Here is a 14,795-nt window from a genome sequence, read left to right as displayed (position 1 = left end):
CTAATCGCTGCATGTCTCAGAGCCCCAAAGCCCTTTGAAACCTGCCATATTAATGACACCAAATCAAGCTCCCCCTTTTGTTGCAGAAACGTGTGCAGAGAAGAGAGAAAATGAAGTGCTGCTGCAGAACAGTTCAATTTTCCTGGCTTATTCTGCACGCTGTGTAAGATGTATTGTCCTAATTTCATAACTGCACCACAGTAATACCTGATATTTTCCTACCTCAATCCAATTCAGCTTTATGCTACACAGCGACTGCAGATCATGCAACTAGAGAATGCAATTCCTGAAGAAATTGCTAGTGGGAATGCTTTATGCTGAAAAGCTGACGCTGAATTGCTATGCTAAAATATAATGTGTAAGAAGAAAGTGAAGAATTTAGATTGGAATGATACATGAACACTGGGGGCTTGAAGAAAAGAAAGCAGAATATTTGAACTGCAAACCTTTGAACTAACTTGATGGTGAATGATCTGTCGCCATGCCAACGGCATTTGATGACACCCCATAATACGCTTAGATGCGTTGATGGCTGCATCGTTACCAAACCTGTGAAGTTTTGGGCCGTTTGGAATATTTTCACTGAAGTTATGAGAAAACCGTGTTTCTTGGCGAGCATTGTGTTGCCATGGCAACGGCATTTTAATAAATCTCAAAACTGTCCTGTAGATGTCTTCACGGCTGGACTGTTAGCACACATGTGAAGTTTGAGCACTTTTTGAAAATGTTCATAGGAGTTCATGGAAAGCGACATCGCCTTTTATGGCGAGGGATGCGTTTCCATGGAAACGGCATATGATGACAGCCCATAATTGACATAGAGCTGTTGAGGGCAGGACCATTAACCATTATCTGAAGTCTGCTGCTCTGAGCATGTCAGTTGGAGTTATGACATCATCGTGTTCCATGACACAGGTGTTTATATTAAGCTAACGAGGGATGTCCCGATCACCTTTTTTTGCTCCCGATCCGATTCCGATCATTTGATATTGACAATCTGCCGATACCGATTTTTCCCGATCCGATCTTTATGCAATGCATTAAGACAAAAAAAAGGTAACCGATAAAGGCTGGTCATCCAACGCGATGAATTCAGCTATCTTGGCTGTCATTTCTTTGGCCTTTTCACTGTTCTGGGGCAGTTTCTCATTGCTTTTAAAAGTGTTGGTTGTTTCAGTGCCGTTACCTTAGTGGCCGCTGTGTACTCGTCCTGTTGTTGTTGGTGTTTGTTTCTCAGGTGGCGTATTAGATTGGTCGTGTTGAACGTAGCTCTGTTCTTTCCACCACGCGGAACCTTCGCCTTGCAAACATTGCATCTGGCTGTTACACTGCCTTCGCTTTCAATTTTATAATACTTCCAAACTCCTGACATTTTCTCTGTCCCGACTCCCGAGTCACCAGCTGAACGTAGCCTCTCGTTAGCTTACTGCTACTATTAGACACTGCGCCCACTCTGTTGCCAGATTTGAGAGGAATAAGCAACCAGGTCTATGAAAACACAACACACTCTCACTCCCTAAGCGTCCAATAGCGACGTTTGGTCAGTGTCCGTGGCGTCCAATTGTGACGCTCCTAGGCTCCTTCAGCGTCATAAAGGGACGCAAATAGCTTTCAACTGATTGCAATGTATTCCCATCTGCGTCGGGATTTGACGCTCATGGAAGCACGGCATTCGTTTATGCCGGCTGCCCTTAAAGGCAATGTGAGCATCCATTCCCATTGGATAACGGAGAATTTTACACCCGGAAGTAAGTACTCCTCTTACTGTCGATTGATTTTACAGTGATATCTGCACTACTCATCGACTAAAAAACACCAGATTATCCTTGTTAATTACACAACATTGATTGGTTTAAATTGTGTACAATGCTTTTGTATTTTTCCCCTTCGATTCGGAGAAACAAATGTGTTTTCTGAGTAAAGGATGGCAGAAGACACTACACTACCCAGAATCCCCAGCTATCTTTTGGCCTACACCATGTGCTCTGTTTGACAAACCCCGTTTATGGCTGGCGTCTATGTCACGTGATCTTCAAATGTCTCCCTGCAGAAAAAGAAAACATGGCCGAACTTCGTTTTATTCTAGGTGTAAAATGCCTATTTTAAAGTTAGTTTGGCCATTAAAATGCGTTTTGATGTCATTTGATGCGAGAAATATGAGTTGTTATTTCAGATTATGTGTGCAGTGGATGTACATGATCTTTAGTTTGCTAGTTATTACGAAGATTACTTCAGGAAATCGCGACGTTTTCATTGTTACCAAGGTGGTTGCTAGGGACGCTGCTATCGATATTATTTCTGTTATGTTGTGTAACTGTTTAATGGTGTTATCTTTATTGCTACCCCCTTCCCCGTCAATGTATAGTGTTGGTCCACAGCCTAAACATATTAGTTTAACAAAATCCGCATCTAAAGATAGCCTACGTTATTTCCCCCCTGTGCAATTCCAGTCTCACATCTCAGAGCACACCGTCATTAACAAATACCGGAAACAGACCGAAATAATAATAATACCTTATTCCGAGTGTGCTTGCGTTTCTCTTTGAAAGTCATCACATAACGGCATTGTAATACACGGTTCGGCTGCATTACATATTACATATCTGCCGTAGTTCTGTATTTATAGAGCCCTGATGAGAAGACAAACATGAGGAACTGAAAACGTGACGTGGATCATAAATATATCAGCTATTAAACAACATCTTACATTTCTTTTCACACAATGCGTCTCCTTGCAGTATCAACACTAATTCGGCTCACTTTTATATTTGATCCAATTGGTAGATAGGCTGTATTTACACCATAAAGGTGCACAGTTGATATAAAGGGACACCTGGTGGTTAAAGCATGTTATTGAATTTCAATATTTTTATTATTAGATATTAATACGATCCCTATAAAGTATTCATTACTCGTTATTCTCTATTAATTGTTAATTAAAGACTGTATGTAATGACTATTTTGCACATCCCTTTCAAGATTTCAAGATTTTCTAAGGTTTATTGACATATCATAATAGGCCTACACAACTGTGGTGTAGTTCTGCACTGAATGAAAAACTTGGGTTGCAGGTTCCTCAATAGTGCATTACAAGACATCTATCAATATTTGTGCATACCTCCAGCAATGTTAACTATGTTGAAGCACTTATTGTAACTGATATTATACATAATGTATTATACTCTTATAGATGTATGTAGATATTTCATCTCCGGCCTTGTCAGGTATTGAACAATCAATAAATAAAGAACACAGAGTTGTTGAATATAAAACACAGAATTTATGTGATTATACTAAATGATTTTCAAATAAACACAACTGCATATTTAACTGTTACACATGCTGATGTAACGCAAATGTTCCAACTTGGGATCAATAAAGTATATCTTATCTTAAGCTGATCGATGGCTACTGCCATATTTGTAAAATGTGCTTCTGAACCTTGACAAGTGCATGTTTCAGGCTTATCAATTAATGTAATGTAATGTTATCACAGGGGTCACACACATAAGACCAGCTGTTAAATAAAGCTCTTCTGACTTTAGCTGGCATGTGGGTATATATAGTAATACTGCCCATAATGGGCACAAGCAATTTTCACCCATTTATTAATTATATGTTTTAAATGTGAGTGTTTCCTTTCCCCTAAACCTCCAGGGATGTACACAGTTTAATACTGGCAACTTCTTATTATGGGAAATACGAAAACGTCTTTTAAAACTACAACTCCCAGTAGAGACGTGCCATAGAGAACATGTTGCGAAACAGTATAGCCAGCATGTGTATTTCTGGGGACGGGGTGGGGGAGGGGGGACGCGGTGGACCCGTTCAAATCCAGTTTTGGACAGTCTGCCGTGGTTCCATCCCATTTCAAGTGCTGTTCGAGGCTGGCTTAACCCTCGGAGCACACTCTCCAATCACAGAGCTTGAGGACTATCACGGGGTTTGTCAGGAGCACATGGTGTAGTCCAAACGATAGCTGGGGATTCTGGGTAGTGTAGTGTCTTCTGCCATCCTTTACTCCTGGGAATGGACGCTCACATTACCTTTAAGGGCAGCCGACATAAACGAATGCCGTGCTTCCATGAGCGTCAAATCCCGACGCAGATGGGAATACATTGCAATCAGTTGAAAGCTATTTGCGTCTCTTTATGGGGGAGGGGGGACGCGGTGGACCCGTTCAAATCCAGTTTTGGACAGTCTGCCGTGGTTCCATCCCATTTCAAGTGCTGTTCGAGGCTGGCTTAACCCTCGGAGCACACTCTCCAATCACAGAGCTTGAGGACTATCACGGGGTTTGTCAGGAGCACATGGTGTACGAAAACGTCTTTTAAAACTACAACTCCCAGTAGAGACGTGCCATAGAGAACATGTTGCGAAACAGTATAGCCAGCATGTGTATTTCTGGGGACGGGGTGGGGGAGGGGGGACGCGGTGGACCCGTTCAAATCCAGTTTTGGACAGTCTGCCGTGGTTCCATCCCATTTCAAGTGCTGTTCGAGGCTGGCTTAACCCTCGGAGCACACTCTCCAATCACAGAGCTTGAGGACTATCACGGGGTTTGTCAGGAGCACATGGTGTAGTCCAAACGATAGCTGGGGATTCTGGGTAGTGTAGTGTCTTCTGCCATCCTTTACTCCTGGGAATGGACGCTCACATTACCTTTAAGGGCAGCCGACATAAACGAATGCCGTGCTTCCATGAGCGTCAAATCCCGACGCAGATGGGAATACATTGCAATCAGTTGAAAGCTATTTGCGTCTCTTTATGACGCTGAAGGAGCCTAGGAGCGTCACAATTGGACGCCACGGACACTGACCAAACGTCGCTATTGGACGCTTAGGGAGTGAGAGTGTGTTGGAAAACAAGCCCAAAGAAAGCAACACATACATGATGTTGTGTAATTTTAAACCAAAACTAAGTCCTCAGGATGACTTTAAGACGTGGACATGGTCATTTTTGTTTTGTAACGTTAAATAATTAAAAAAAAATTGATAAAAAAAAAAGAAAAATCCCGATCCCCGAATTTTTTCTCCCGATTCCGATCTTTTCAAAATCACGTGATCGGGGATCGGAGCCGATCACGTGATCGGATCGGGACATCTCTACTAACGAGGCATCCAGAGATGAAAGGTTTCCATTGTTCTGAATGAGAGATAAACCTCTTAACCGGGACCGGCGGCGCGGTCCCGTGGGTTAGATCAGTGGTTCCCAAACGGTGTGCCGCGGCACACTGGTGTGCCGTGAGGCATGTCCGGGTGTGCCGTGGGATTTTGTGACAACCATACGTTATTATTGCAATATACAACTACACAAAAATAATTATTTTTTAATTTACTATATCAGTACTTTGTAGGTTTATATGTACGTAATCTGCGCGACTTGCGCGTCCACATCTCCGCGTGCAGTGCTGCATAAACATGGCTGAGTCAGCGATAACTCTCGAGGGGTGGAGGTATGCCCATTTTTTTGAGTTCATCCGAAGAATAGACAGGAATGTGACGGTGAGGTGCAAACTGTGTCCAGGCCAGAAGCTGTTATCCACTGCTGTAAACACCACGTCAAACCTCAACAAGCACCTGTAAAGAACACTTGCTAAGGTGGAGCTACCGCACACGCCATTTGTTGTTTGTTGTCTGTTCTTCTTCTCTGTCTTCCGGTTGTTGCCTGTTTTGAATGACGAATACACACTCCCGCCGCCTGCTGGTAAGGAGAGTTATTGTACGTGCTCGGCTGAAGTCTTTGCGGTGTCTGGTTCCAGTGCAACACATGGCCAACACGCAGGAGAACACGCCGACGCAATAGCGTGAGCAGAGATAGACTACGCAAAATATACAGATAGCAGGAGACAGAGGACAGCCACGGTCAGATAGGAAAACATTCAGGATCTGGATCAGTCTTATGCGACAATGGAAACTGAACTAAAGAGAACATTTGAAACTTTAGCAGTCTGCGTGATCTGCCTGCAGGGAGGGGCGGGCCGGCCCTGCGAGTAAAGTAACGAGTAAAGTAACGAGTAAAGTAACGAGTAAAGTAACGAATTACTGTAATATATAACGAAGTAGTGTAATATATTACTTTTTTTAGTAATATGTAATATATTACTTTTTTTTTAGTAACGACCCCATCTCTGCTGAAATGTTACATTTATAATTTGTAGTTCTGGACCATGGACAATGCAGCTTCCTTGCATTGACAGTTCTCTGTGCTGAATTTCCTTTGTCTCATGTTTAATGTTGTGACCTGTCTGGTTTAAATGAGTGTGTTGCTGCTTTGATGAAGCCTAATTTGATAACGTTTCAAATTAATTTCTGAAATATTTCGTTAATAAATATTTCATGAGTAATATAGTTGTCTTTGTCACATTTTATTTGGCATTAGTAAATAATTATGCACATAATACAGATATTTTACATGATATGAGTGATAACACGTGTTATAAGGGCTATTTTGCACAATAGGTGTGCCTTGAGATTTTTACTTGTCCTTTGGTGTGCCTTGGGCACAAAAAGTTTGGGAACCACTGGGTTAGATGCACGTTCATAATGCAGAGGGAAATAACTCTCAGTATAACGTTATTAGCACATTATTACAACTTTAGGAACGAATGTTTTTTATAAGGGCTATACAAGTGTTCATACTGGGTAGTTTATTTAGTTTAAAAAAAATTATCTAACGATTTACAGACCACTCTTTCCCCAAGTAAGTCAATGGGAAAAAGTGTTTCCGGGCCTGGCAACCAAACGGAAGTGTAGTACCGCCGTTTGGCCACCACGAATATTTTCATCTGAGTCCGGCGCACTTCCTGGGGGCTTGGTTGAAACGAACCGGATTCCGGAGCTAAGAGGCTGCTATGCTGCGGTGTGAACAGGAAAACCCGGTGCTTTTCAAGCTCCAGCTCCGAACCGGCCCTGAAACACCGTTGGTGTGAATGAGGTAACTAACAGAGTGAGGCGGTTCAGGGGAGACAGCCGCTTTAGTGCTCCACTCCGTCTTTGGAGGAGGTTTGTTATCTCCTATAAGAAGGAGTCACTCAGCTGAGTCAGCTGGCACAAATCCCCTCCCCCCTGAAACCTCTGATCATCATGTCATTGTCCGCACTCCAGGGACTCTGCTTTCACATAATGAAACCAAGAGAGCTGCCCACATCTCGGCTTATTATCACCCTGTGTACAGTCTGTGTGAGCACATGCAAAATATAGGAGCTTTAACAATGATGCTCAACTGCGTGTGTGTGCCTGAGTGCAACATGGGGGTGCATTTCTCGCCAGTGTGTTTCTCCACGGGTGTGTGTGTCCACATGTGTGCATGAGTCACTTTGAGAGGTTTCACACCAGCTATTATTGAGCAGGCAGGGACTGGTGGATTTAATATAAAATAGAATAAATGTCTCCTCATCAGCTCTCCAGAGATTACAATAGTAACTGTCATGTGAATCAGAATTCTTGACATTTTTCCAAAGTCTGTCTTTGAAAGGCACTGTTCAAACAGGCTGTATGTGAGGACTTTAAAATAAGCGAATTTCCAAGACAAGCTACACCATCCATCCCCTGTGTGTCATAAACAAACGATAGTCACTCTACCAGGAAAAGAGTGGAGAGAAAGCGAGAGTCAGGAGAAACAATAAGCTAGTGAATGTGGAAGGCAAGAGGAGAGAAGGAAGCAGCTTGACAAGGCATCTTACCTTCACTTTGTTCTTTGCTGTGCGCGGGCTTTTAGATGCTTGCGGAAAGGTGGAACACCAAATTCATGCAGCAGGTTGTGCTTGCTTTTTCTTGTTAGCTGCTATTGCAGAAAACAGCTGAGGGAAAACAGATAGAGACTTTTCAGGGGGCATCTCATTTGTGCTCTCATTTGGTATGTGCGGCGTGTTTATTCAAATGTTGACACGCAACGTTTGAATATCTTAGCTCTTTGTGCTTCACCACAGTCACAGATAAACACACGCAGGTTGTCAGAGGTGCTGGCACACACACTTTCTTTCTACACACATTTACACACACACACACACAATTTAAGATGTCCAATCTGTTTTCCAAACACAGACTAAAGGTCAGCCCTGCTACCAAAAACAAAAAGTGTCGGAGTGAGCTTTCCACTCAGAAATTAGGACTTAGTTTTAATCAAGACTGGGCAGCATGTAATGTATGGTCTGTTCTTATTGATTTTGCTGCCTTCATTACAGACACTAATTAACAAGAAAATGTAATTAGAAATGGTTAAATACTTGAGTATAATTATCAGAAACAATGAACTAAAACCTGCTTGTGTCACTGTCATTTATTTATTTCAAATTACAATGAAATAAACCACATATACATTTCTCACATGTTCTGATGCTAAGGTTTGTTTTGTGTCCAAATGCCATCCACGACTCAAGCATTTGCTTCCTCCTGCTCCCTTTCGGACACATATGATTTATTATTATTATGAATATGTTTTGTTGAATATATTAATATCATTATGAATATTGTTAAATACTGTATACGGTATTCTGTTTTGCACATTTGTTTTATTTGTTTTTTTAACCTGTTTGAAATAAAGATTCAAATGAAATGAATTTCTTCAGTTATACGTGAGAAAAAAAACGATGTCTAAAGCAGTTTAACTTTATAGTAAAGTAGAACTATGTAAAGATGTAGAGTATTATATAGTGTCACAGAAATACAGTAAGCAGTGATCATTACTGAGAAATGTGTTTGTGTGCTCACCACATGCTCACCACTTCTTCAGTTCTCTCTTTAAAGGAAATTGCCACACTTGCCACACACCATTTCTGCAGTTGAGGGGTTAATGTACTTCTTAACAAAAGCTGTTAATCAATGCCTTTGGATACACAAGTAATACACAACCTCATCATAATAACTTCTCACAAGCTGCCAGCAATCCTAAAAACCAGAGTATTTACTAACACTGACTGCAGTCAAATATTTCTGCATATTGAGCCTCATTGAGTTGAGAAACCATGTCAGTGTAAAGAAGGAAAACTCATGCTTGAGGCTGTCTAACATTGCTATCTCCCATGTCATCACTGCATTAGTTGTGGTTGACCTAACGCACCTTGTTTGAAAGCTTTTTCATGGTCTAATTGTTGCTCATGCACAACGTTAAGGCATTGCTGTGTCTGCTCACATCTAAAGGCCAAGGAAAGAGCTGTTGATGTCAACATAGGAAATGTTTTGGGTGCAAACCTTGCACGCTGTAAAGTAGAATATGTAAACATTTACACAGGGGCATGAGTCAACCCTGACTTCTCTCTCTTCTCTCCTCCTCTCTCTGGGATGTTTTCTACCTTCTCTTCAAATTGTGTGTTGCTCTACTCTGGCGCCTGGTGTTACTTATACTGATCAGCCTTCCTGTTGCTGCAGAGGAACTGCGAGCAGCGAGATAAGCACTGTCAGAGCACATGCTAGCGCTGGTGAGGCGGGGGGACGAGATAAAAAGAGATACAACTTGAAGGGCAACAAGTTGGCTAATTTTTTAAGTTGCCTCAATATTAACAGAGGTCACCACAGATGTGTTTGCAGTCTTGGTTGTCTTAACGTGAATGTGAGACAGCAGAACCGAGTCCAGATGTGGACAGAGGTCCAGTTTGGGCAGACTGGTCCCAGCAGCAGCAGTGAACAGAGCTGAGAGGGGGAAATATCAGAAGAGCTCCGTTCTGGGAGTCTGAGGAAACAACCAACCAAAAGACAAACGTGCACAGGCGAGGATTAAGGAGACCTGCATTAATCCACGGAGCAAACTGAGGGTGTGAGAAGGGGGAACTGGAGTTTAAGCAGCCGGGGCCTGAGGATCACAGCCGGGATATGACTCCTCCGGCATGAGGAAACAGGACTAAAGGGAGGATCAGGCCTTTTATTAAATCTTACTCAGGACTGAGCACAGTTTGCAGGTGCTGCGGTTCTGTCTGTCTGAGACGTGAGTTGACGACTAAAAAGTGGATAAAGGGGGACTGCGTGGGAGGCAGACAGCCAAACAGAGCGAGACAGCCGGTTTTAAGTGGAGGCCGGGGGAGTTTTCTTTAACTGGTGGGCTACACCAGGGCCAGAGAGCAGCGATGAGTCAGAGGAGGCTGACACAACAGCTGACATTGAGGGAGAGTCCTGAGGGTCCTCCTCACGCAGCCCCCCTCACCTCCCCGGTGTCACCGGTCGATCAGTGGCGAGGAAACGGAGGCTCGGCTCTGTTTCGACGTTTGAAACTGAACCGCAGTATTCAGGAGCGTGGACGCTTATCTCTGTGTTTGAGCAGGTATCCAAGCATCTGATTTGTCCTCACTAACATATCTTCTATTGATAAAGAAACTTTTCTCATTTATGTTTGTATTACCAAGGCTTAGGCAGTATGTGTGCAACGTGTCTGTAATGCAATATCTCACAGTAAATTATTCCATGTACACACTCTAGATGGATTCGATTTTTGGGGAAAGCTACATTGAGAAACTGGAGTCTAATAATTACTCCCAACGTTTTCAGAGGAAAATAAGAAGGAGGATTAGCGTGTGCGGCAGCGGAGGGTCCCCCTGGCAGACAGTTCGGATGTGTTTTTCATTACCGGGGAAAGTTGTTAAATGATCATTTGATCTGTAACCATATTTACAATGCCTTCTGGGGATAGGAGTGGCTCCTAATTGGCCAATTTAGAAGTAAATTCTAAAAATATCACACTTAATTTAGGAAGTCAAATTGAAAACCGTTCAAAAGTGTGTTGACACCAAAAGTTTGATAAGTTTAGGCGAAGTGGGGAAATGTGGAGATAAAAGTGATCCTACATTAAAAATAGATGCGGCAGCAACACTAAAAACCTGCTCCCCATCTGTCCTCGCCATCCCAACACCTACTACTGCAGCCTGAAAGTCACAATAATAGATTCATATGATTTTTACATCTGAAGTATAACTGAAGTCTTGTAGATTTTGTATCAATATACTTTTCACAAACAAATTGTACATCATTTTATTGTAACATGACACCAAACTCTAAAACCCCATCCGATCAATACTGACTTAATGTCTTAGCTGCAAAATCAATCTTCTTGCTTTTCACAAAAAAGTAGGGCTGAAAATAAGATGAGTGTAACCAGAGACGCGTGTTGCCGTGTCTCCTTTGGCTAAACTCGTCTTTGAATTGATCCACTTCTCTCAGCCTTGTGTACTGGGTTTCGCATTACTCAGCAATGTGCTGGCAGAATATATTTTGGTTGGGTATATTTACTCTCCACCTTGTCTGTTTTTGTCATGTTCCCTTATAAGCAGTCTTCATTTATGGAAGTGTCCCTAATACTGTCAGCGTTTTGTCTCAATCAAGCTCACCTTTAGACAGACAGCTTTGGCACAGAGAGACGCTTCGGTTGATATGGCTCATTTTACTCACTAAAACACGACCTGCTCTACAATATGACTTGTCAGTAGAGTGTAACTCTAGGGCAGCCCGGTGGCAGCCTGCCAATCCAGTGGCACATCATGCTGCTGTCACAACTCTCTTTCATTAACTTCCTCTCTAAGAAACTACAAACCCTCGAGCAGGCTGCACTCTGTGGCTAATGTTTGGGTGTTTAGGCTTATCGGGTTGTCGCCGTGAGATGAGATAAGCAGAGGCAAAACAAACACCTTCATTAAATGCAGCAGAAGTAAAACCGATGTTCTGCCTGTCCTCTCTAACCCTTCAGCTTCGATTCAGAGAATGGTCCCTCTCCAGGACGCAGTCCCATGGATTCGCAGGCGAGTCCTGGGTTGGTGCTCCACCCTTCTTTCCCCCAGAGCCAGCGCAGGGAGTCCTTCCTGTACCGCTCAGACTCAGACTTCGACACGTCGCCGAAAACCATGTCACGAAACTCCTCCATCAACAGTGAGGGGTAAGCATGAAGCCATCATCCTGGCAGATGCAATTTAAACACACACACACACACACACACACACACACACACACACACACACACACACACACACACACACACACACACACACACACACACACACACACACACACACACTCACACACACACACACACACACACCACACACACACACACACACACACACACACACACACACACACACACACACACACACACACACACACACACACACACACACACACACACACACACACACACACACACACACACACACACACACACACACACAGAGTAAGTGCACATCATCCCAATCAACACAGCAGTGGTTATGATTGTAATTATGCAATCATTATGCTAATGAAATCCTGATGAATCCCCTTAACAGTAACTGTTGTTCTCCATCTTCCTGGCTTGTCCTCCAGTGAGTTTAACACACCCAAACTCTTCCATTAGCTTATCTTAGGACTGTGTCTGTGTTTAGATCTGCATAGGTATTTGTAAACACGCAGCTCACAGATGCAGCCTCTCAGATAAACACTTGATACCGAGTGCTTCAGCACCAAACACCTCACATCCAGTCCGCTCATTTAGCTCTTTCTTTGCATATTCTGTCCTGCAGGCACGCCGAAGACATGATCGTCACCCCTTTCGCTCAGGTATGTTTGTGCACCTGATCTGACATGTTTAATTGCCGTAAATGACTAGAAGAGGTGGCTAATTGGTGCAGTGAACTTGCCCTCCCTCCTGTTTCCTCCCTCCTCCTTCTTTCCTTCCTACGCTGTCCATCCATCCCCCAGGTGTTGGCCAGCCTACGAACTGTAAGAAGCAACTTCACCATCCTCGCCAATCTCACAACAACCACTAACAAGTCAGTATCACGCTGTGAAACACTCCTTCCCCCCACTTACACTCGTCACGACTGCCTGCTTAGTTTGCAGTGTGTGTTTGCTTATGTCTCCTTCTCCTCGCTCCCGAGGGGAAACACTTTTGCCATCATGATTAAACAGTTTATGATTATCCGGCTGTGCTCAAGGAAAATATGATCTGCATTATTTGGCATCTCTCCAACTTGCTGGCTGAACACTGAGTGCAGCACGCCTCAGATGTATGTCCCTGACTCTACCTAGACGATAGAGATAGTCAGTAACACTAAAATGATTCTCCTTTGTTATTCAGCAGATAGAAGGAGCTCGACTTGGCAGCCTTTTATCTCCACGTCAATATGATATATATAAACCAATGCACCACAGAGTTATCAGCATCTATAATTATTCAGCCTCACTTACTACACAATTATGAAACCAAAAAGGCTACTTGAAAGGAGAACAGGGCTCAGGCATTGTCTTTGACTATTTTGGGATATTTTAATATTTGAAGTGAAACAATGGCCTCTTTAAGCACTACAAATAAATCACACATTGCAGTTGAATTCAATATTCAAGGATCTAGAAAGCACAGCTGTATGTATGATCTGTATGTGTAATGTGTATTTGTAAAGCGCTTTGAGAGTCATTGATAAAGCCCTATAATAAATATAATGATTATTATTATTACAGCCCCATTTGTCTCTTTTGAGACACACATAAATGAATAACATACATTAATATATTTATATCGCCTCTGTGAGCCATGCCTTTTGTTGCTTCCTTCTGTAATGCTGAAAGTGTGTTGAAGCCCAGCAGGGGGCAGCAGTGTGCTTCTGCCTCTCATGTAATGATGTGTTTGTCCACAGGAGGTCACCAGTGACAAGCCAGCCCACTGTTCCCCAAGCTACACTCTCTGGTAGGTTGTCAGCTAATTAAAACTCTTAGTGCAAAAAGTCCAACAGTCCCCTCACAGAGCTGTAAGGACACACTCTCGCTCCCACACTCCCTGAATGCATCATCAGTAATGGGAATGATTGCAGAGCAGCACAAAACATTATGTGGTATCAGTATTGAGTATGTTCTTAAATAAAAGTATACTGCATACATTTTATCACACTGGACAGATATTAAATTACTCAACATATGTTGCTAAAGTTGAAAGAATTATAAAAAATAAAGCTGATGTTTAGAGAGTTTAATCTTTTTTTACTCAAAGGACATTTTTGCAAAGCTTATTTTTCACTCTACAGAACCTTTTATCTGAACTGTACATAATAATTATAATAATAATAATAATAATAATAATACAATTCTGTTGTTTTTATGTTACATGTGTAACTAATGTCCTGCAGGTCACCCTTGAAAAAGAGATCATTTGATCTTAAGGGGCTTTCACCTGGTTAAATAAAGGCTACAAACAAACAAACAATAATAATAATAATAATATGTTTAATTATTATAGCACCTTTTACACACACACACACACACACACACACACACACACACACACACACACACACACACACACACACACACACACACACACACACACACACACACACACACACACACACACACACACACACACACACACACACACACACACACACACACACACACACACACACACACACACACTCATAAAAGCATAAAAATAACATGTCAATACATTTTCCATCTGATACTAATCATGATTTAATGCCAACTGTGTTGATTAATATTACAAATATAAAAGAATGTTTACAACAACAATCAGGAAACAAAAAATAACTTAGATGTATTAATTGTCAGGGAATTCAATAGAAATATGTCAAATTAGAGCTGTCAATGTTAGAGGTTCATTTACGTGTTAATACAAAAAAAGATGTTGTGTTATTCAGCTGAATATAATTTAATATATTGAACAAAAAGAAGCAAAGTGACGGCATGACACACGTGACTTTGATTCGCATGTTGTGTTATCAATCAATGAGTAGAAGCACATTTCCTTTTGAGTTGTATTGTTGAACAGCCATGTAAACACTATTATTTGCAGACAAGGTGGACATTGGTCAACTCTTATTGTTTACA

General features: G+C 42.2%; 1 protein-coding gene across 2 annotated transcripts in view; it reads left to right on the top strand.

The window, feature by feature from the left end:
• The window catches only part of pde4a (phosphodiesterase 4A, cAMP-specific), a 42,328-nt gene that overhangs the window by 15,888 nt on the left and 11,645 nt on the right, over positions 1-14,795 (top strand). Inside the window, exons 1-5 of one of the 2 annotated variants that reach the window (XM_034088741.2) lie at positions 9,355-10,254; positions 11,671-11,856; positions 12,479-12,515; positions 12,657-12,727; positions 13,592-13,641. In XM_034088741.2, the coding sequence (XP_033944632.2) occupies positions 10,061-10,254; positions 11,671-11,856; positions 12,479-12,515; positions 12,657-12,727; positions 13,592-13,641 (538 nt within the window). In that variant the 5' untranslated portion in view covers positions 9,355-10,060. Of the gene's footprint in view, positions 1-9,354; positions 10,255-11,670; positions 11,857-12,478; positions 12,516-12,656; positions 12,728-13,591; positions 13,642-14,795 lie in introns of those variants that run through there. The other variant, XM_034088740.2, reaches the window with a different exon arrangement.

Source organism: Pseudochaenichthys georgianus, chromosome 8 (genome assembly GCF_902827115.2).
Source record: "Pseudochaenichthys georgianus chromosome 8, fPseGeo1.2, whole genome shotgun sequence".
NCBI lineage: Eukaryota > Metazoa > Chordata > Actinopteri > Perciformes > Channichthyidae > Pseudochaenichthys > Pseudochaenichthys georgianus.
Note: the sequence above shows the minus strand (reverse complement) of the source record. Positions and strands in the feature narration are given on the sequence as shown.